This window comes from Mytilus galloprovincialis, chromosome 7 (assembly GCF_965363235.1).
Source record: "Mytilus galloprovincialis chromosome 7, xbMytGall1.hap1.1, whole genome shotgun sequence".
Classification (NCBI taxonomy): Eukaryota; Metazoa; Mollusca; class Bivalvia; order Mytilida; family Mytilidae; genus Mytilus; species Mytilus galloprovincialis.
This window is the reverse complement of record NC_134844.1, coordinates 23,639,553-23,661,932: the sequence shown is the minus strand read 5'-3', so window position 1 is coordinate 23,661,932 and position 22,380 is coordinate 23,639,553. Positions and strand designations below refer to the sequence as shown.

The window sequence follows — 22,380 nt, the reverse complement described above, 5'->3', positions numbered from 1 at the left end:
TGTTTCGATGGGTCTTTGCTTATTTTTGTCATAAATTGTAACTCATAACAATACAAAAACAGGTCCGCAATAAGTGGTGCACAGTTAGTCCCCATTGGAATTCCGATAATCTGACGATATACGGAATCCCCAAAGCGAACAAAAATGTTATCTAGTAAAAATTCAAGGGCATATATAGTATCAAAGCATGTCCAATTAACATAGTTTTTTTGTTTATTGCTACTAAAAAATGACCTAAATCTAGATATAACATTTACAAAACTTGACGTTAAATAAGAGTTATGTAAGACATATATGTGTAGTCATTGTAGATTTGTTTATTTATTTTCTTTCTAACCTGGCTAACCTCTATGGAATAGCTGCCGAATTAAATCAACTAGAATACTCCATAAAATATATGAGCGGGCATATTAGAAAACTGCTTCAAAGATCAAACTCTATAATTTCACAGTTTCCTCATGCGTGAATTGAGATCAAAACATAAAGATCGATCCATCAACATGTCAATACATGTACGATACAAGCCAACAACATCATTAAACAAGATCCATAATATTTAAATTGCTTATACTCTTTGGCATGAGTTTACAATAGATTATTTCGATATATCATCTACGTTAAATTCCTTATTGGATAACATCCGTAAAAATCAGCAAAAACTGTTAAATTCTCCCTATAAATAGTTGTGCTGCAGTTTCTTTTATCAAATTCCATTATATTTTAGTTTACTAACCCGATTTGTGACTTAAAAAACAAATATACACCATATCAATTGTGTTTTAATCTAATTAAATTTCTAGTTTACCTTGCATTGACTATACTTGTTGTGTGTGACTTTTGAAGCGTGTACTGTCAGGTGAATGTAAAATTGAGAATGGAAATGGGGAATGTGCCAAAGAGATAACAACCCAACCATAGAAAAAAAAACAACAGCAGAAGGTCACCAACAGGTCTTCAATGTAGCGAGAAATTCCCGCACCCGAGGCGTCCTTCAGCTGGCCCCTAAACAAATATATACTAGTTCAGTGATAATGAACGCCATACTAATTTCCAAATTGTACACAAGAACCTAAAATTAAAATAATACAAGACTAACAAAGGCCAGAGGCTCCTGACTTGGGACAGGCGCAAAAATGCGGCGGGGTTAAACATGTTTGTGAGATCTCAACCCTCCCCCCATACCTCTAGCCAATGTAGAAAAGTAAACGCATAACAATACACACATTAAAATTCAGTCCAAGAGATGTCGGAGTCTGATGTCAGAAGATGTTACCAAAGAAAATAAACAAAATGACAATAATACATAAATAACAACAGACTACTAGCAGTTAACTGACATGCCAGCTCCAGACTTCAATTAAACTGACTGAAAGATTATGATTTCATCATATGAACATCAGGCACAATCCTTCCCGTTAGGGCTTTAGTATCATACCATCATAACATATATGAGAGGAACATAACCCGTGTCATGCCAACAACTGGTTTTTGAATAAATGTGTTTAGTTCCGATGCAAAGCCCTTATAAGTGAGTCAATATTAACGCCAAAATATGCAATCTTTAATGACCTGACAACAGTATCGTAACTATATCCCTTCTTAATAAGTCTGTTCAAAGGTTTTGTTAGTTTTTGAGGTGAATACTGACACCTTTGTGCTTTATAAAGATTATTTCCATAAAAAATTGGATGTGAAATACCTGAACGTATTAGAAGTCTGCATGTTGAGCTATATTTACGAATGATGTCCTTATACCGATGATAAAATTTAGTAAATATTTTGACTAGTTTCTGATATCGAAAACCCTGGTGTAATAATTTTTCAGTAATACATACATTTCTCTCGTTAAAATCTAAAACATTGTTTCACACACGAGCGAATCGTACAAGTTGAGATATATAAATACCGTAAGATGGTGACAAGGGAACGTCACCATCTAAAAATGGATAATTAACGATAGGAAATGAAAAATCATCTCTTTTATCATAAATTTTAGTATTCAGCTTTCCGTTAGTGATATAGATATCAAGATCGAGGAAAGGACAGTCGTCATTGTTAGTATTAGCTTTATTTAAAGTAAGTTCAACAGGATAAATTTCATTAATATACATACTGAAGTCGTCATTATTGAGAGCCAAAATATCATCCAAATATCTAAAAGTATTATTAAATTTGTTTCTCAGATGTTGTTTCGATGGGTCTTTGCTTATTTTTGTCATACATTGTAACTCATAGCAATACAAAAACAGGGCCGCAATGAGTGGTGCACAGTTAGTCCCCATTGGAATTCCGATAATCTGACGATATACGGAATTCCCAAAGCGAACAAAAATGTTATCTAGTAAAAATTCAAGGGCATATATAGAATCAAAGCATGTCCAATTGAATAAGTTTTTTTGTTTATTGCTACTTAAAAATGACTTAAAAGAGTATGAACATATATACTCACATTCTGACTTTTTAAATGCCCATTTAATTAGGTGTGTGAATTTTTTCTTAATGAGAATGTGAGGCAATGTGGCATACAGGGTAGAAAATCAAAATTTTGAACAGATTCAAAATCACCAATATAAGCAATTTATCACGTACTTCCAACGAGTTCTTGACACTCCAAAAGTAATTAATTCCACTATTTTTGAAGGCCTTATTTGAACAATTTATTATCAGATTTTTCATTGTACCAAGTATGCTGGTAAGAAGAATAGACAATTTAGTAGTGGAACAATGGCTTGAAGACGAAATAAATCTACATTTGTAAGGTGTTTTGTGTAGCTTCCGAAGCCAGTAAATAGTTGGGACTTTCATTGTATTTGGCTCTGCTTGTAAAGCGGTAGCTAAAAGTTTATGTTTGTTACAGATGTCGTTTTCTGTATAGTAGCAGGAGATGTTTATCATTTTGATGTAGTTCCTCTAACTACATTTGCGGTTTTTCCTCTGATGTCTTTTTTTTAGTGGCGAATATAGGATGGAGGATACTCGGGTTAGAATCCCCATTTTTGGACGATCAATGCATTTGAATGGGGACATATAGTTGGAATCCTACCCTTTTTACTCATTTATCCAGTGTTTGGAACCCCCACTTTAAAAATGACGGGATCCACCCCTGTATGTATACGTGGATAAAACATAGGTACTAGTCTATAACTTTTATAATATGGACTCTAATCTTACCAAAAATGAAAGTGCTTTAAATTGAGATCGGACTTTCTCATTCTAGCACAATTTTCCTGGCATGTTTTATAATACAATGTAATAGTAAGATGAAACATTACTGTTTCTCATTTAATAGCATTAATATTTTGTCCTTTCTGAAGATTTTTCAAATGCAATACCTGTGGGTGTGTGTGATTTTCCGTGATTTTGTTCAACTTCAGCAGATAGGACGCAGATGCGCTTCTCTGGATTTACCTTCATCAGACTGATAAAGGAAACGGATACTCTCTTTGGGATGTATCATTATCATAAATAAAAGCAGCATTATTATACCTATGTTCAAAAGTCATGAATCGATTGAGAGAAAAAAAAAGGAACAACAGGAACACTGAAGTGCAACAAAACAAACGCCAACATACATAGAAACGTACTATTTGATAACAAATGCCATACTAGTATTTCTGATTTGGTACACGACATTTACGAAAAATGGTGGATTGAACCTGGTTTAATGGCCTGCCGAACCTCTGTAAAAGATTATACCATGGACAGAGAAAAATTACAGGCGCTTTTCTGGATTAATTTTCAATATTTGATAGGACACCGAGAAGCTTTTCTATATTTTCCTTCATCAGGTACAAATTTGACACTGATGCGCTTTCCTGTATTAAGGATCATTATGAACATACAGGACACAGAGGCTTTTTTCGTGATCTTTCATCACCAGGATCATCAAGAAATTAGTGACAATTTTTTTTGATTTACCGCCACTACGAACAGTTAAGACGCTGATGTGCTTTTCTGGTTTATCTACATCAGGAATTGATAGGTCGCAAAGGCGCTTTCCTGAATTTATCTTTGTCGTGAGGTTATATATCTCATATGGGCTCTTGTTGATTTACAATAATCAGTAAGTTCTAATAATGTAATATATATTTCAAAACGTGGATTAATAGTAGAAGTCGCGTGAATATGTACATGATTATAATTCAATCAGTCTTTTTAACAAATATTACACCCAAGGCATTTACATGACATGTACCAACTTAACAGATGATAACGAAGGAACATTCACAGATGATCTTGATTAAAGCTGGTATGTACTGCATATTTTAAATAAAATAAAAATTATCGTCGTCTACTAATCTATTAATGTAAATTTTGTATCTTTTATAAAATGTTAAGATAAATGAAAAGCAAAACATTTACATGGACTTATAAACAATATTTCATACCATGAAACTCACGGGTCAGTAGTATTGTAAACTCACGACTCGGTTCGATCACAATTATAATAAATTATGTTAAGTGTGTGAGTGAAAACCCGAATACACATTCAAAATTCATCCAAAATAACGTTACTACATATGGGTCGTACTGATTGAAAAAGGAAATGTATTAATCTTTAATCATATACTAAAGATGAACGAACGCCCTATGGCTGATAATCTCATAGCAGCACGACAATGTGACGTCAAATAGGGCTGATGACCTACAATTTGGAGGTAAACTGTTATTTTTCGTAATTACCAAATAATATGATTATTGTCATATATACTAAGCATCTTCAGATTCTGTTTAAAGGTGCTTTAATCTTCATGAACTTCCGAATCATAATGATTGCTATCCTCTAATGACTTTCAGAATTTGAATATTTATGAATCAGTATTGGACTGTAGTTCAAATTCTTACTCATAAAATTGAGAATAAAAATGGGTGATATGTCAAAGAGACAACAACCCGACCAAAGTGCAGACAAGATATTTATTTGGATATCTGATTTGATTTCTTCTATGGTAAAGGATTTTGTCAAACACTTAAAAAGTAAATGAATATTTACATTATTTCAAACTAAACCAAACTTTAAAAACGAATAATTTTAACTTAGTTTGCACTATTTCTGAATGTTCGCCTCATATGTTAAGTCTGATGCTCATCAAACAGTATCAATATATTTAAACAAATGACCTTGCCACTTTGTCCTAGAATTCTGACTGATATTATTAGCTATATATTCTTCACTTGTTTAAATCGGAACTTCCAACCAATATTATGCCATAGCTACGTTTGTGCAACTAGTACCAATTATCTTTCGCAGCAAATATAAAGCACAAGATAGAGCCATTTTGTTTTAATTGAAAAAAAAAACATCAAATGACTCCACTTCATCTTTCTACCCGAGAATGGGGCCAACAATTCACTTTGGTGAAGTTAAGGTTATTGTGTCAGTTTTACATGCACTTACACTTGATCAATTACAAACTCTTTGAAACTATTCCGATGATAAATGAAAAAAAATCCTAGGTTATAAGGTTCCAACTCTTTTAGTCAAAGATCTTAAATGATATGGCCTTTTATTGGTGATCTAAAGTTCCCTAAGGGTATTAACCCTTGAAGAAATAGCAAAGAAACTGATGTTCGAATTCCCTCATCAAAGTTGACATCGAATGTTTTTAATAACTTGATCCCTTTTGACGATACACCTGTTCACGTGTTTAAGGCTTATAATCTTTGGTGTTGTTTCCCCCGTTAAACAAGTTATAAAATATTTGTATGTACACTAAACATATATACAGGTAAATTGGCACAAATTATAGCTTTGAAAAATGTTATTAGGCGCAAATGATACATCTAATAACTAGAAATTGGCAAAACAGGACTGCTTCCGGTAACTCTTACGTGTGATGCAAGCAACGGCAATCTTGTATCTAAATAACAGGCATATGTTTTATATCGATTTCGATAACGTTTGTGGACGCTTTATGAAACCCCATCAGAAGACATTATGCTTTATTTATATAATATTGTGTATACGGCTTATCATATCAACACCGCATCAATCTTAGCCCTCAACAAATATAATAATTTAAAATTGAATATGACAAATTGAAAATCTGCATTTTGTTGTTTCTCTTTCAGAAATTTGAAATGGATGAATGCGATCAAAAATATTTTGGTTCTTACTCGAAATTGAACATACACGAGGTAAGATATAAAGAAGAACATAAACAAACAGCTGCACGAATACAGCGAGTCTGAGGAGGAGTTTGATGTGCTTGAGCTTTTAATTTAGCCATTTGATAAGGGACTTTCCATTTTGAATTTTCTTCGGAGTTCAGTTGTTTTGTATGATTTTACTTTTTTCATATATATTCTGAAAGTGAAAATATATTGTATTGAATTGAAGAAGAAGAAGATGCTTTATTTTCATGAAATGGGCTCACAAATATTACACATGTTGTTGAGATAATTTCTTAAGTACAAGTACAAGTACAAGAACCAATGTGCGAACAGATATGTATAGTAAATACTTATTTTGAATACCAGTATTATGATCATTGTCAATCTTATTTTTCCAATTAAGTACCTAGATGAATAACAACAGTGGTCACTGGTATAGTTAGGGAAACGATGAAAACACGTTTCTAAATGTTATTATGGAAAGGAATACTCTATCATTTTAATCTAAGTCTTTTAAAATGCATTGAGTAATATAAAATAACGCATATCTTAATGGTTTGATACATTTTAGGTAATGTTAAGAGATGAAGTAAGAACAGGAACATACAGAAATGCCATCCTACAAAATACCAATCTTTTTAGAGACAAGGTCGTACTGGATGTTGGATGTGGTACAGGTATTTTGTGCATGTTTGCTGCTGAGGCGGGTGCATCGAAAGTTATTGGTGTAAGTTATTCTTTATAAAACACCATATATTGTGGTTTGATATCGATAGATTATTGAAAATATTATTGCCTAGTCTTCAAAAAGCATGTAATAAGCATTTGTTAAAAAACATGTTATGTATCATCCGTATTTAATCCTGACAAATTAAACTCAACAACAGATTTAATGTGAAAAGACTTTTAAACTTTTAAGTTCAGATATTGAAATAAGATTTTTTTTTAATTCAGTGAACATAACAACAAATCTTCACATTGTTTCAAAGAAAGCATAGAAAAGTCAGCTTGGTTGACAGGCAATACCAAAATCAGTGGTTAAGATATAATTCAACATAGAATTCTGAAATACAAAAAATTCCTGACTTTGAATTTGAAAAAGTATTCACATCCTAACACCTAAAAATAAAAGAAGCTATGTGCGGGTGTACAAGATATATCACAGCTTATCTCGGACAACTACTTTATGAAATCATACAACTGACACTATAATATCGGTTGCTGTGTTTGAAAGAAGATTTCATGCAGCACCATTATGAATAGTAAACGAGCACACTATAATGTGCAATTTGAATAACATCTTTAAAGAAAGTCAATGCAAAAACAACAAAAAGAATCATTTAAATTTTGATGCAGATCATAAATTAGCTAAGTAATATTTTAATATTTTATCATATTTAAATCCCTTCTGTAATTTCTTTGAATAATCAAAATATTACGTTGATTGAAATTTGAAACGGCAATGAAAACAGGTGAATTTCGAAACACATGAAAAATGTACACTCCATATATAGGATTCAACTACTAGCGAGTGAATTTTAATACACAACAAGTGTGGACACAGATGAGTGTGGATAGTATGTTTGAATGTTTGACAGTGTTTTATGATAAATGTAGTTCTATGATTTTCCTATATGTGTTATTAACTGTGTTGCACGATGACAACCAACCGGAGCATTAGGAGTATTGTTTATTTTATATGTAGTTTAGTTTTTATGTTCAAGACAGGCATGGAAGAGACACTAATTGCATTAGTTACCAAATGATTATGATAGAATATGTTCCACATCTTTGATTTTGGATACATTTTATAGCTAGGAGAGCAACACATAATAGGGTCAATTTTTCGTGATTTTTTTAAATTGGGAGATGATATCTGAGAACATGATATAAGGAGCCTGTAATTCAGTGGTTGTCGTTTGTTTATGCGTTACATATTCGTTTTTTCTTTATTTTTTGTACATAAATAAGCGTTATTTTTCTCCTTTGAATTGTTTCACATTGTCATTTTGAGACCTTTTATAGCCGACTATGCTGCATTAGCTTTGCTCATTGTTGAAGGGTGTGTGGCGACCTGTAATTGTTAATTTCTATGTCATTTTGGTCAGTTGTGGAGAATTGTCTCATTGGCAATCATATCACATCTTTTTTTATATGTATTTGCTAACTATTTGTATGGTTCTATTTATATATACTGAGTGCCAATGAAAACGCAACACTTGGTTTTTCAAAAATAAAATTTATATTAGAAATCATGATCTTTCAAAATGAATTGTTCTTGAAAATTAACAATTCTAACAATAGATCGATATCAAACAAAAATGTTTCATTGTCATCTTTCGGGCGCAATAGATAAACGAAACATCCAATGCAGAATCATCAAATCACAGTCCTAACAAAAAATGTTGCAACCCTGTTGTGCAGCGCAATCTCGACAGCGCCGCGGAATTGATCATCCCGGACGTTTAATGTGATCTCGAGGAATGTTATTCCACTTGTCCCGCAAAGCAAACTCAAGCTGACTTTTTGATATTGGTGGTGGTTTTCATCGTCTAAACCATGTCAAATCTGATGCAAAATTTGCTCTATCGGACCTAAATCTGGCGAAACGCATGACTTTGGCCAAGGCGGGTGCCAAACGTCTATGTAACCACCACTGACGATTTTTGGTACATAATGAATGATTTTTGGTCTACAGAATTCGATGTTTACGCCAGACGGCCATTAAGATGTCGGCTGTGGTGTTCTTTAACTGTTGAATTTCTGCGCAAATGGTGCTTTACTGAAATTGCTTCAGAGGATCTACCTTGACTACCATTGAACTCTCATGACCTTTGGACATCCGTTAGAGTCGATATCGGATATGTTAAAGACCAAATGTATCGGTTTTGCTGAGCGTTTCTTGCTTTTTGAACCCCGGGATGTGGCTTATCATTAACTGATCCATTTTGGTTGAATTTGTGGATGATTTGGGTTATTGTAGAGGCTACAGTCTTCTCGAAATTGTATGCTGTGAAAGGCTTCATTGGATCAATGCCGGAAACTGCATGTCGCTGGTTGTCAGAAAGTCTTGGCATTTACTCAGATGTTTATTGCAGTTTCCTTACAATAAGGGCGGGAAAATTCATGACATTAGCCAAGCTTTAAATGACAAAATCGTGAAAATGGTGCGTATATTGAAAAGCGGTGAACTCGGTTTATGTCCGTTCAAAATAACCCTTACTTCGCATTTGTTCCAAAAATCACCCAACCGTAAAGTTGTCGACAATTGTTTTTAAAGTCATTTTCAACCAACTTTACAAAGTTCTAATATAAAATAAATAAAAATTATCAGACTTTTTTGAAAAACAAAAGTGTTGCGTTTTCATTGGCACTCAGTATATCTTTGTGGTTGCTTGTCAGTATCATTAGTAAAACACTTTAAAATGTTGAATTGATCCTCAGATTAGAAGAAATTTATTGGATTTTAGTAATGACAATGCCTAACATGATGCTTGGGCCTGATGAGCTAGAAAGTAAGCTTCTGTGCTGTTTTCTATCAATTCTTTGATAATATCTCCTTCAAAGCTGGTGAAAGCAAAACAAATTTGGTCAATGGACAAATAATGTTTGGTTCAAACAAAAAAAAAATGCTTTTATCTCCCTGTTACTTACATTGTACATAGAAATGATAATACATGGAGACATCCTTGTACATGAGAGTTGTCTGTAAAATCTTGACTTCACAAAGAATGAATTGCATAACAATGAACCGAGCTCAAAGCAAAGCACTTTAATAATACACTTAGACAGAGAGCTCAATCCAGTGATATACTTTGTACTACAGGTCCTTCGTGAACATCCATCAACCAGAACCATATCTCAATAACATGCCATTCTACATGGTTGGATCAGAAGTCCTGAAAAAGACATGATTTTTTTTTATCGTATTTAAAGTATATATGCATAGGTTAAAACTTTCACAAATTTGAGGTATAATCATTCAGTGTCTGGCAACTATCAATCGCTTCATGCACAAACTGATATAGGTTGAGCATGAGTGCCCTCTGTTGGAAATAAAAACATACCTCCACCTAATTTTAGTAAACTGATGAAGAAACATTCAAAACTATAAAATGTTATCCAAGACTTGTCAGTGTCTATATATAGCTATTCACCATTGCCACTGAATCAGTGATATATGTACACATAAATACATGTAAGACTAAAATTAAAGTACATATATAAGACTAAAACTGACATTCAGTCTTTACCTTCATTCCCCAAGTCCTGTTCAAATCTAATTCATGATAAAATAAAATTACAACCAATGAAATCAAAGGCGAATTAAGAGGCCCCTCCCCCCCCCCCCCCTGTCTGGAAAAATATGGTTGATTATTTAAAGGACAACTGGAGCATGATCAGAGTGGGCCCTCTCTTAGGCAGTCAGTGGGCCCGCACTTATGAAAATTTCTGGATTCGCCACTGGAAATATCCCTCTAATAGACTAGCATTTAAATCCCAGTTTTCTAATATGGTAGCTAGGTGGAACCTAAAACTAAAAAATTTGAAAAAAATATTTTAAATATATTTCAAATGCATGTATAATGTGATAATATAAATTCTCCAGATTTCACTGTATTTTCCCTTTTGATGTTTTTCAACTACAGCCAGTTTGGTGTGGGTTGATGTTTGATTGTTGTACATGTTATATATCGACATGATAATACACAATAAGAAGAACACGTCCCGTTTTTCACATTTGATATAAAACTTATCATGTAACATTCTAATATCAAGGGCTTAAAATATTCGTCGTAAGTAATGTTTGAGTTTTTACGAGAGTTAAAGCAGTCCGAGTACACAGTTACCGCTTTTGATTTTCGTTGTCCGAATATAGTCCCTTGTGTAGACAGTGTGTTACTTGCAAGCTTTTTTTTTTATATCCCTTCCATATTTATTTCTCCATGTGTTATCCCTCAAATAGCAAGTAGGGGGTTGAAATTATACTGTAAAAATATTTAGGTAATGAATTTTAAAGTAAAGCAGTGATTTGGTCCAGCTGAAAAAGGTTAAAAATCAGCACTTCGAAAGCTGTCAAAAGATTTCAAGACCCCCTTTACATAAAATTGTCCCTATTTTGAGTGAGAGCCGATGAAGTTTTCTATAATTTTAATATAATTTGTCCCAAAAGTAGTACAACACACTGTAAGTATACTATTGAGAAAGCGCAGTAGGGATTTGTTTTAATTTTCATTTATTGTCTAAAAGAAATGCACTACAAAATACAAAACTGTTCTATTCTATACGACCATAGGGAAGTGTTATATACAGAAGTGAGAAGTCAGAAACATGTACATATAAGGATGATAATAGGGATTTAGTGACAAATATACCCAATATATTGTTCGGGTTTTTTTTGTGGTCACAATTGAACGCAAGAAGCGAAAGTATATTTTTGTGCTGTTTTAACTTGATATGAACAGAGAAGTTTTATTTACAGATCGATTGTGCACAAATAATAGACCACACTAGGGACATTGTCAGCAAAAACGGCTTTTCAGATGGTAATTTTCATTAACTTGTTTGTTTATTTATTGAAATAACTGATATTTGAACATTTTAAAATAGCAGGGAGGGATGATAACTCTTTGTTGTTCATGCTATTTATCGCACAGTTTATTATTTTGACAAATCAAACAGTGAATTATTTTGAACATTGATAAACTATTGTTGATACTGATTTAGCACCAAATAAGGTCAACAGTACATTGAAACCAATAAACGCTAAAATTTGTCAAAATATTAAACATTCGTGCATTTCTAATAAAATTGAGAATGGAAATGGGGAATGTGCCAAAGAGACAACAACCCGACCATAGAAAAACAACAACAGCAGAAGGTCACCAACAGGTCTTCAATGTAGCGAGAAATTCCCGCACCCGGAGACGTCCTTCAACTGGCCCCTAAACAAATATATACTAGTTCAGTGATAATGAACGCCATACTAATTTCCAAATTGTACACAAGAAACTAAAATTAAAATAATACAAGATTAACAAAGGCCAGAGGCTCCTGACTTGGGACAGGTGCAAAAATGCGGCGGGGTTATCTCAACCCTCCCCCTATACCTCTAGCCAATGTAGAAAAGTAAACGCATAACAATACGCACATTAAAATTCAGTTCAAGAGAAGTCCGAGTCTGATGTCAGAAGATGTAACCAAAGAAAATAAACAAAATGACAATAATACATAAATAACAACAGACTACTAGCAGTTAACTGACATGCCAGCTCCAGACTTCAATTAAACTGACTAAAACGTAACAGTTCCAGTAAGCTCAATGATTACTTACATAAAAATCATGGACCAATGGAAAATAGACACATTAAACAATGATAACTTTAAGTCTATATATTTTTAGATCAATGCATGTATTTATTCTGTAGTCATTGCGCTTATTGTATTTGTAGTCATTACTCTGATTAAATGCAAGGTAGAAGATGCAAAGTTGCCTGATGGGATAGATAAAGTAGATATTATTATCAGCGAAACGATGGGATACTGTTTACTATTCGAATCCTCAATACATTCTATATTATTTGCAAGAGACAAGTGGTTGGTATGTCGTAAGTCAGATATAGATACAATTTGAGCAGAAAGAATTATTATGCAGTTGATCATCATCAGTAGCATAAGATCACGGCATGAAAAGTAGACATACACCACAATACTTTTCAGAGGAATTAATGACGTTAAAATCAATACTGTATTTTACAAAAAAGTTGAGAAGAAAAAAATTGGCCTATCAAAAGTCGACGAAAATAAGACGTCACCACGACCAAAAAAAAAACATGATGAAATGACAAAACACTATTCATAAAACAAGAGATTTGCAACATGAACCTCATATTTGTAATAGGGAAGGTTTGTGTATCTGTCTATCATATGTCATGTTCATGATATGGTGGTATATCTTGATGTCAATAGCTTAACAAAAAGTAATGAATGTAATGGATAACAAAAAACTACGATGCATATATGCTTAAGAAGATATATAATCTTACGAAAGACTTGGGTTCGGTGCATTAATTTCTAGTTGAACAAAATCTTATTGTATGCTGTCATTTGTCGTTAATATCTTAATTTCTCAGTTTCTGAAATTAGCGACGCATCATTTTTTCTTAAACAGTTCTTTTCCTCACAGCGCTGATGAATCGTCGTCGCGTTGAAATTTTATTAAGTTTTCGGCTGAGACGTGAAAATTGGTGCAGCATTTTTCTAGATAGTGTAATGTTTGTCTCAAAGTTCGTAATCAATCTTAATCTCACTAAGTTGTGTTTATTATCTAGAATAGATTGATTTATACTTTCATAAAGTCGATTATTGAAAGCTCATCATACTAGTATTACATTCTTTAACATCGACCAACTCCATTCCATCCTATCTGTTACAACTTTAACGCATCAGTTGAGTATGTGCGAAAACACTGAACAGTAAAACATCGTCTAAATATTGTGCAAAAGTAATCAGTTATTTTAATTCAGCTGATCAGATGACTATTGATAAGGTAATTATGGTAATACATTTGCGAACGGAAATGGGGAATGTGTCAAGAAGACAACAACCCGACAATAGAGCAGGAAAAAGCACAAGTTTTTATTCAATAATATTGACGACACTTGACAAAAGATTATATGAATGTAATACTCAATTGATGTTACATTACTTTTTTTATAATTTCAGAAGAAGGAAGGTGGTTTGATATTTCCAGACAAATTCTGGCTTTACCTTACTGCTTTTGAAGACAAACGTTTTCGAGATAAAATATCCTGTAAGATTATACTATTTCTAATAATCTATCAATTTTAAAATCTTTAAATCAAAAGGAAAGGTTTATGTTTTTCTAAACTATTATTTTTTTCTCCAAAATAAAGTATTTATAATTTTTAACATAAATATAACTTACAATTATTACTCCAAATGTAATGTTAATAACCATTCGGAGAAATCGTTCGTAGGCTAATAAGTCATGGATCAAATGTATCCCTTCAAAGCATGTTCACTTGTTTTGTAATTATTTCTTTTTGATTGAGTTTCAATTGATAATTTCTATTTTATCTTTCTATGTTATAATGTTGTTGTTGTTATTGGTTTTGGTAGGCGGCTTACTTATGTAGTAATTGCGCCTTAAATTAAAATAACATAAGTATTATGTATATATACTTTCAGTCCTTAATTTATTTTTAGTATTACGTTATTATATCAAACTTTGGCGAACATGGTTGACTGAATTACTCAGAAATATATATATATATGTTGAGAGACAAAAAAAAAACACATAACAGAAGATACATGTAATAGGAAAATGAAAAAAAAGCAAATGAAAGACCCTAATGAAATGCATTATTTATTGATAGGTATCATAAAATTGTTTAGAAATGTTATCTGGTTATTCACCTTTGTGTCGTCTGTGATATACTTATATAAAAAAAAGTATATTAAGAAGCATGTAACAAGACATGTGCTCGTTAAATGCAACCAGTGTTATGACGTCTCCCTCAATTGATGTAGCAAATAAAGAATCCTTAAAGTAAGGATTGGTTGTAGTTATAATGTTATAATGTTATACTACGGTTTTAGGTTAGGATGAAGGTTGGTACCTGTTGATACGTTTAATTTCGCTTCAGGCACACGTCCTAAGTCATGAACCTGTAGTTAATTAGACCGGTAGTTTTTACACAAGTCAAATTTATGGGACCCTTTATAGAATGCTGTTCTGTATTAGCCAAGAATGTGTGTTGAAGGCCGTGCTGTCACCTATAATGGTTTACTTTTTCAAATTGTGACTTGGATTGAGAATTGTCTCATTGGCACTAATACAGAATCTTCCTTATCTACGACCAAAAAAGACATGCTTTATGCAGAAGGGGTTCTAATATTTTTGGAAGTACTTACGGTGACCTACATGTATAGTTGTTAACTTCTGAGACAACTCTCCATCCACGTCACAATTTATAAAAATAAACCATTATAGGTCAAGGTACGGTCCTCAACAAGGAGCCTAGACTCACACCGAACAGCAAGCCATAGAGGGCCCCAAAACAATTCTAATGTAAAACCATTCAAACGGGAAAACCAACGGTCTATTCTGTATAAAAAACGAGAAACAAGAAACACTTAAGAACCACATAAACAGACGACAACCACTGAACATCAGGTTCCTGACTTACGACAGGTGCAAACAATTGCAGCGGGATTAAACGTTTTAATGATACCATACCTTTTCCCTTTTCTGAAGCAATAGTATAACATCAAAACATAGGAATACACATTATAAAATATCAATTGGAATGACCTAACTCAATCAAAAAACGTAGTTACACAAATCAACACATGTCTACTTATTTTTTTAAACTTTTAACACATTGGTTTCAAACCAAAAATTAGACAAAACCGCCTAATGCAATTTCAGAAATGATAAAGCCAATTTGTAACCGACTGTCATACTCTAGACATTGTGAAATATAATTAAAGAAGATGTGGTATGAAATTAACAAATCTTGTATATGTCACCCTGCGGCCTTCAACAATGAGCAAAGCGTATACCGCATAGTCAGCTATAAAACGACCCCTAAATAACAAATATATACAATTTTAACGAGAAAACTAACGGCTTAATTAATGTTAAAAAAATAAAGCATTTTATATATACAAAATGTTGTTATTGCCCTATTATACCAAATCTAATGTTATAGCTCTAATTCTGACCACTCAAAAATTTATGATTAGCCATCGATATAAAATTATATTAACTACAATCTAAAAAGGCTGCGACAATAAACATCAAAATGTTAGCAGAAAAATAGTATTTTGTCCCTAAATGAACTTATGTAATGTACCTTTTCTTGCTTTTCTTGATTTTGTCAACCTCGTGTTAATAAATATTTTTGACTGGCGTCGGCCGTATATTATACATTTCTTTTTATTTAGATTGGGATAATGTACAAGGGTACGACATGAGTAGTATTATACAACACCAGGACTTTGACAGCATGTATGTCGATGTAATTGATGCTTCGAAAGTGGTGTCAAATAGTTCTCTGATCAAGGTTTGTAAATAAAGTTACGATCTGTTGCTTTAATTTTTCAAGAATAACATACGGTTTGTACAAGTATTTCGGGAATGATCAAACTTTGTATTATTAGTTATCTAAGAGATTTCTGGAGAATCTGAATATTTACTTACCTTCAAGGACAACATTATTGCGGATTTTTCAATTATTTATAGTATGAAAGTGTATTTAATTGGCATTAGACATCTTTCAGTACATGAAAGTTAGGAGTATTTCTTTGAATGATTATGGAGGACATTTTGATCAAAATCGAAACTGTGCATTGACAAAGGAAATCATAGAAAATCAAATATATGTTGCAGTTGTAGCCTTTGTGTTGTTAGATTTATTTTTTTCAATTTATGATTTTAATTGTTCTTATACTGTTTTTTTAATAATGTTGTGGTCTGGAAGTCCTTTAGCTGGAGGTTTGCTAAAACATATTAAATTTGCCATTTTTCATGATATATTACTTCTTTAAGGAAATAAACCTATACACTGTCAAAGAAAAGGAATTGTCGTTGGAGGCTCCATATCATATCCAGATTAACAAGACTGGTGTCGTTGATGGTTTTCTGACTTATTTTGATATTGGGTTTTCACATTGCGTGAGGAGGACAGGATTTTCTACAGGTAAGAGTTCCTTTGAAAGTTACTCTCCAAAACGATATGCAACTTTCAATGAATCAGGCATTATGTTAGTATTCTAATCGTATATACAAATAGGCTAGAAAACCAGACATTAATAACCAATATATCCTCGCAAACAAATTTCTTACAACAAATATACAAAATTAACGCCAAATCTCGAGAAAAAAATCTGCATTTAGATTATGAACTTTCCATTAAAAAAAAAACAAATACATTGAAGAATCTGCTACATTTTAGCGTAGTATGCACGCTTTCGTGTATTGTTGTAATTTTTTATTTCGTGCTTAAACTAGTTGGCTTATAACTTGATTTATGTTCCTACATGTATAACTAAAATGAGGTGCGAGATTTATTTAGATAAAAATATCATTATTATTCAGACATTATAAGAAAACTTTAATATCATTCAATTTCAGATTGGACCGAGTCTTAATGAATAATGAAAATATAATTTAACGTTGTATTGTCATTGCAGCCCCAGAAGCAAAGCCAACTCATTGGAAACAAACTGTGATACCCCTTTGGAACTCCAGCATTTCTGTCACAAAAGGTGACAGCTTGTACGGGACAATCAGCATAAAACCACACGCATACAATAGGGTAATTAACAAGATACATATTCCCTACCATCAGTTATGAAAATATACAGATATAAGTATCACGCATGTAAGAGTTGAAGGGAAATGTTATACTTAATCTCCGTTTAACTTATTAAATGTAAATGAAGACAACCAGGGATACAGTTATTTGCATTTGTTGATTTCCATATCATCAGAATAAGTTCATGTTTACTTCAAAATGATTTTGTCTGATCAACCTTAGTGTTTTACTGTTTTAACATTTAAACGATAAAGGGTGAATATTCATTATCATCATTGCTTCTTAAACAGCTTCAAAAGAGCAATAATCACAGTTATAGACCCTCGATTCTTTTCTTATGCAGTCAACATAACCAATTATCTATAAAATGCAATTATAAAATAAAATAAAAACAGACTGATGATTGGTGGTTTTCTCAAACTGTGGTGTTTGAAGATATAATCAGTCAATACTTGAATTTTATTTTCTTGTAGGGCAATGTTGAACAGTCCTTTCGATGTTGAAAATTTTTTTTGGAGAGCTTTTTTGGAGACAAAATGTTCTTTTGGAATGTCACTATACATACTTGTCATTTCTTCTGCACAATTAATCTCATTTACATATATTTTGTATTTAAAATTGCAGCGAGGACTCGATGTCAAGATCAATATTAGCAGGGATACAGACAGTGGCTTACTTCTAGAAAAAGATTTTTCATTTTTACCATAAGAATGGAAATTTTCTGTGATAACAAAACATTCTCAATGATTTATTTCATTCATTTCAAGTCAACAATTTTACATTCAAGATAGGGCGTCAGACACTCAGATTAAACTGTTAATTAAGAAAGCCAGGACAAGAAACCAGCAAAAACAGTGATGATTTGAATTCACTTGTCGAGCTCCATATTTCTTCAACTGATAGCTCTCGAAAAAGGTTGCTTATCGTATTAGTTAAATGTTAAACTTTCTATACTCAAAGGCAAAGTGATTACGTACAAATAAGTATTGTAAATCCGACAATTTCTTCAGTTCATGTTAAAATTTTAACATTGATCCTTCGTACGTAATAAATCTGAAACATTCCATAAGTATGATTTTGTTTTCCATTTTTCTTAATTTTGATCAAGGAGATGTGAAGTTACTTTTGTTGCAACTTATGGCTTGTTCATTTCACACCTTGTGCGATTGTAGGATTTGCTAGTAAATGTTCTCACCTAGCTGATTTAAATAAATCCAACTTTTTTATCCTTAGTTTGGGCAGACATATTAGAGTGAAAACTAAAAATATGTTATGATTGTCATTGATCAGATTCAAAATGACAAGGATGTAAGTAACTATATTTCGTACCTTGAACAAAAATCCTTCCTAAAAGAGAACGATATATAGAAATATTGCGATAAGGTATGTTTAACACTTCAGAAATATTGCGACAAAGTATATTCAATCAACGTCATTATCAAACAGGTTTGCATTCTTCCAAATTACAAATAACCAATGGCAGTTGGTTTTCAATTGATCCGTTTTTTGGTAGCGGTTGATTTTGTAAAATTTGTGAACCTACTGCTTTTTGAATTTGCTATAGAGTTCGGTACTGTTGTGCAATTTATTTTACAAAGTTCTACTTCAAAATGTACTAACAGTCTTTACAATATTACAGTCATGCAAACATGTTTAAGTTTTCTACGCTTTAACCTACTTTTCCATCAGAGGTCGACTACATCATCTCATTATAAACAACCTTTTCTATAAAATTAGGAGTAGAAATCTTTCTTCACGAAGAACCACCCTGATTTAAGCAGCAAATACACCAAGAATAATATCATCGAAAGCAGGACTTTTTATAGACATCATTGGTGTTGATTTTGGTGGATTATAATTTCAACAGAGATTTTGTATCATAATGGATTTTCATTGTGTGCCTCTCCTGACCGACTTGTTTTTCTACTCATACGAAGCAGAATTCATCGAAAACAAAATGATTTTTTTTCGTTCATTTTTAGATATATAATAGATTATATGCTGTCACTCAATGACTTACATTTAAGTGAATATTTGCATCTAGTTTATTCCAGTGAACATAAGGTAAGGATACCACCGAGACTAAACTTCATGTGTATTTGCTAAATAACATTTTTCAATTTATCTTTAATTAAAGAAATGTATCTCCCCCATAAAAAGCTCTGTTTTTTGTCCCGATTTGGCTATAATTTTAGTCGATTTAAACACTAGTATACAAAAAATTTTGCATTGAGCATCCCCAATGATACATTAATTGTCGAAATAAGCATCTGGTTCATTACAATTGGTACCGTTTAACTTAAAAAATACCACCGGAACGATACCTCTGCTGGTAGACTAATAGTCCACGAGGATATCACAAGTTCAGTAGCCCGTATTACATCCATTCGTTTGATGCAGTTGCTCTTTTGATTTTGTCATTTGATTAGTGACTTTCCGGTTTTAATTTTCCTCCGTTTTTATATTTATGCTATTTTTTAATAACGGAGGCGGTTCATGTCTCTCTATGAAGTAATATCAGATTTTACATGACATTATTAATTTCAGATGTATTATTAGACCAAGAGCCGAATGCTGATAATACATCTGATATGAAAAATAACATATTATGATCTTTTGTTCATATGCTTCAACAATGTTGAAGAAAGTTTGATATATTGATCCTCTTAAGTGTTTCTCAAGCAGAAGTTCACAAAAATAAAAGTTCGCGTCCGTCGACAACAAATGTATTCATACATCGAATATGAAATCTTTCTATCATCTGCCTCAACCGAGAAAAAAAACCCAAACAGTAATATATTTCTACAATGACGATAAAAAAAAGATCATAAATTTTCCGGTTTCCAAATAATTGTTTTGCATCTACTTTGTATTATTTTTCACTGAAATTGTACCATTGATGTGTGTTTTTCTGAATTTGCAGAGTACCGCCGGAATGCCATGCGATTACCTTATGGAAAGACATGTTATAATAGTCGAAAGCATGTGATATATTTTTCATATCAGCCCGCTAAACAACATATCGGGAAATATTGAATTCACGTTAATATCATGCTTTTATCATACTGTAAAACTTACAAGTTATTTACTTAAAGTACATGATAATGCATGTTATTTCTTACAAAATAACGGACGGTAGATATTATTGTATTATTTACATTCAAAATGTGGTTTGAAATTGATTTTCAAAAAATTTAAAGAAATTTTCCTGTTAATCGTTTTCGATTTCATGTCTATTACGTTTTCACTTGCAGAACTTGATTAATTAGATGTAACAAACATTGTATTTTCATTTCTGACCAATCAACTGTAAAGATTAAAAGTTATTGCATTATAATCTTTTACTTCAATGAAAATGTCGTATTTGTGTAGCTTAATGTTACAGCTATCATCATCAGAATGTGATGGCTTTTTCGAGTATGTTGATGTCATGCTAATGCGAAGATAATTAGTTCTGATCATTAATTTGACCTTTGGATATATTTCGCAAAGCGGATTAATAGAAGTACAAACATGTATCGGTACATGATATGAAGTACATCAGCCTTTAAAAAATAGTACACCCAAGGCATTTACATGACATAAAACTAAGATTTACTCTGGAATGTTCATAGCTGATCTAAAGTAAAACGGGTATAAACTATATATTCTTAATCGAATCAAAACGATTATCGTCGCCTTTTGATGAAAAATGAATTTTTTAAAGAACTTACCTTTTTCTTTTCTACGAGAACTTTGTAAATATCCCGCATTGGAGCAACAGCTTCGCATGGTATTAAAACGAAAAAACCTTAAACTTTGAATATTCGAATTTATTTTAAAAGAAAAAGTGGAAAGGGGATACATATACAGTAGGCCATTATGTATCTTTGTCTATATGTTAATGTGAGACAAGAGTTATTGAATGATACTTTACAGTGTCAAAAGAATAAAATCAACAAAAATTGTGTTCATAACTAACACAATTGACAAAAGATCAGTTTGTACGCTTAACATATAAATATATATACAGGGGGGATTGTCCTTTTAATTTCTAAAATAGGCCAAAGTCAAAGCTTACAACAATAATGTTTGATGCATATGATAATCTTAAATATCAATCTTTCTGTATCAGTCATACGTGATGATATTGATATCTATCACAGTTTTGCAGACTTTATTAACCCCTTGTTTCATGTATATACAAGGTTTATATGGCATGGCTTTGTAAATATCATAGACCGCATCTACCCTCAAATAATATTATAATTTCCAATTGAATAAGCAAAATCTTTACTATGGTGTTGTTTTTTTCAGGGCTTTGAGATGGGTGAATGTGATATCAAATATTTTGGTTCTTACTAGAATTTAAACATACATGTGGTAAGAAATAATGAATTACGCAAAACAAAACCCAAGGTGTCTGTATCATCATCAATACGGCGACTCAAATGCATATCTAAGGGGGGGAGAGATCCAGGGTCTAATGGAGCTACATAAATGGTAAATGCATCTATAGTCTTTTACTTGTCAAACCAAAAATGTTACCTAGTTTCCCCCTTAAAATCCTACATCGACGTCTGAGCGTTCCAGTATTGTACTTCTTTGTTAAATATGTGTTTGTTTTTATTGTTAATAGGATACGTGTGGTACTTGTCATTATTGTTTATGATATTCTCGTATTCTTATCTTTCATTGTTGCTAATTTTCTTTTTCTATATGCCTTTCGGTGTTACTTTGGAAACTTGTTTGTTGCTTGTCTTTCATTTTTGTTATGTGCTTTGTCTTTATACCTTTTTATGTTGCTATGTTACATATATGACGTAGCTCTGTACTTATACAGCCCAAGCAACTCCTCCTTGATATACTTCTTTTTTGATGTGTTTTGGAAAAGAACCTCTTGTAGGCGGAATTGCATCACAATGCCGCTGCTTCCTGGCAA

At 32.3% G+C, this 22,380-nt stretch overlaps 1 protein-coding gene across 2 annotated transcripts; it reads left to right on the top strand.

The window, feature by feature from the left end:
- The first annotated feature begins 4,110 nt into the window (after positions 1-4,110).
- Positions 4,111-18,534, top strand: LOC143082593 (protein arginine N-methyltransferase 1-B-like). Of its 2 annotated transcripts, none has more exons than XM_076258339.1 (10): positions 4,111-4,249; positions 6,073-6,138; positions 6,686-6,841; positions 11,597-11,660; positions 12,567-12,715; positions 13,840-13,927; positions 16,087-16,205; positions 16,691-16,841; positions 17,335-17,459; positions 18,084-18,534. In XM_076258339.1, exons 2-10 carry the CDS (start codon positions 6,082-6,084, stop codon positions 18,165-18,167), a joined length of 993 nt encoding a protein of 330 aa, XP_076114454.1. In that variant the 5' UTR covers positions 4,111-4,249; positions 6,073-6,081; the 3' UTR covers positions 18,168-18,534. The 2 variants fall into 2 exon arrangements, with proteins under 2 accessions (XP_076114454.1, XP_076114453.1); XM_076258338.1 differs by lacking the exon at positions 4,111-4,249 and adding an exon at positions 4,616-4,658.
- The last annotated feature ends 3,846 nt before the right edge of the window (positions 18,535-22,380 follow it).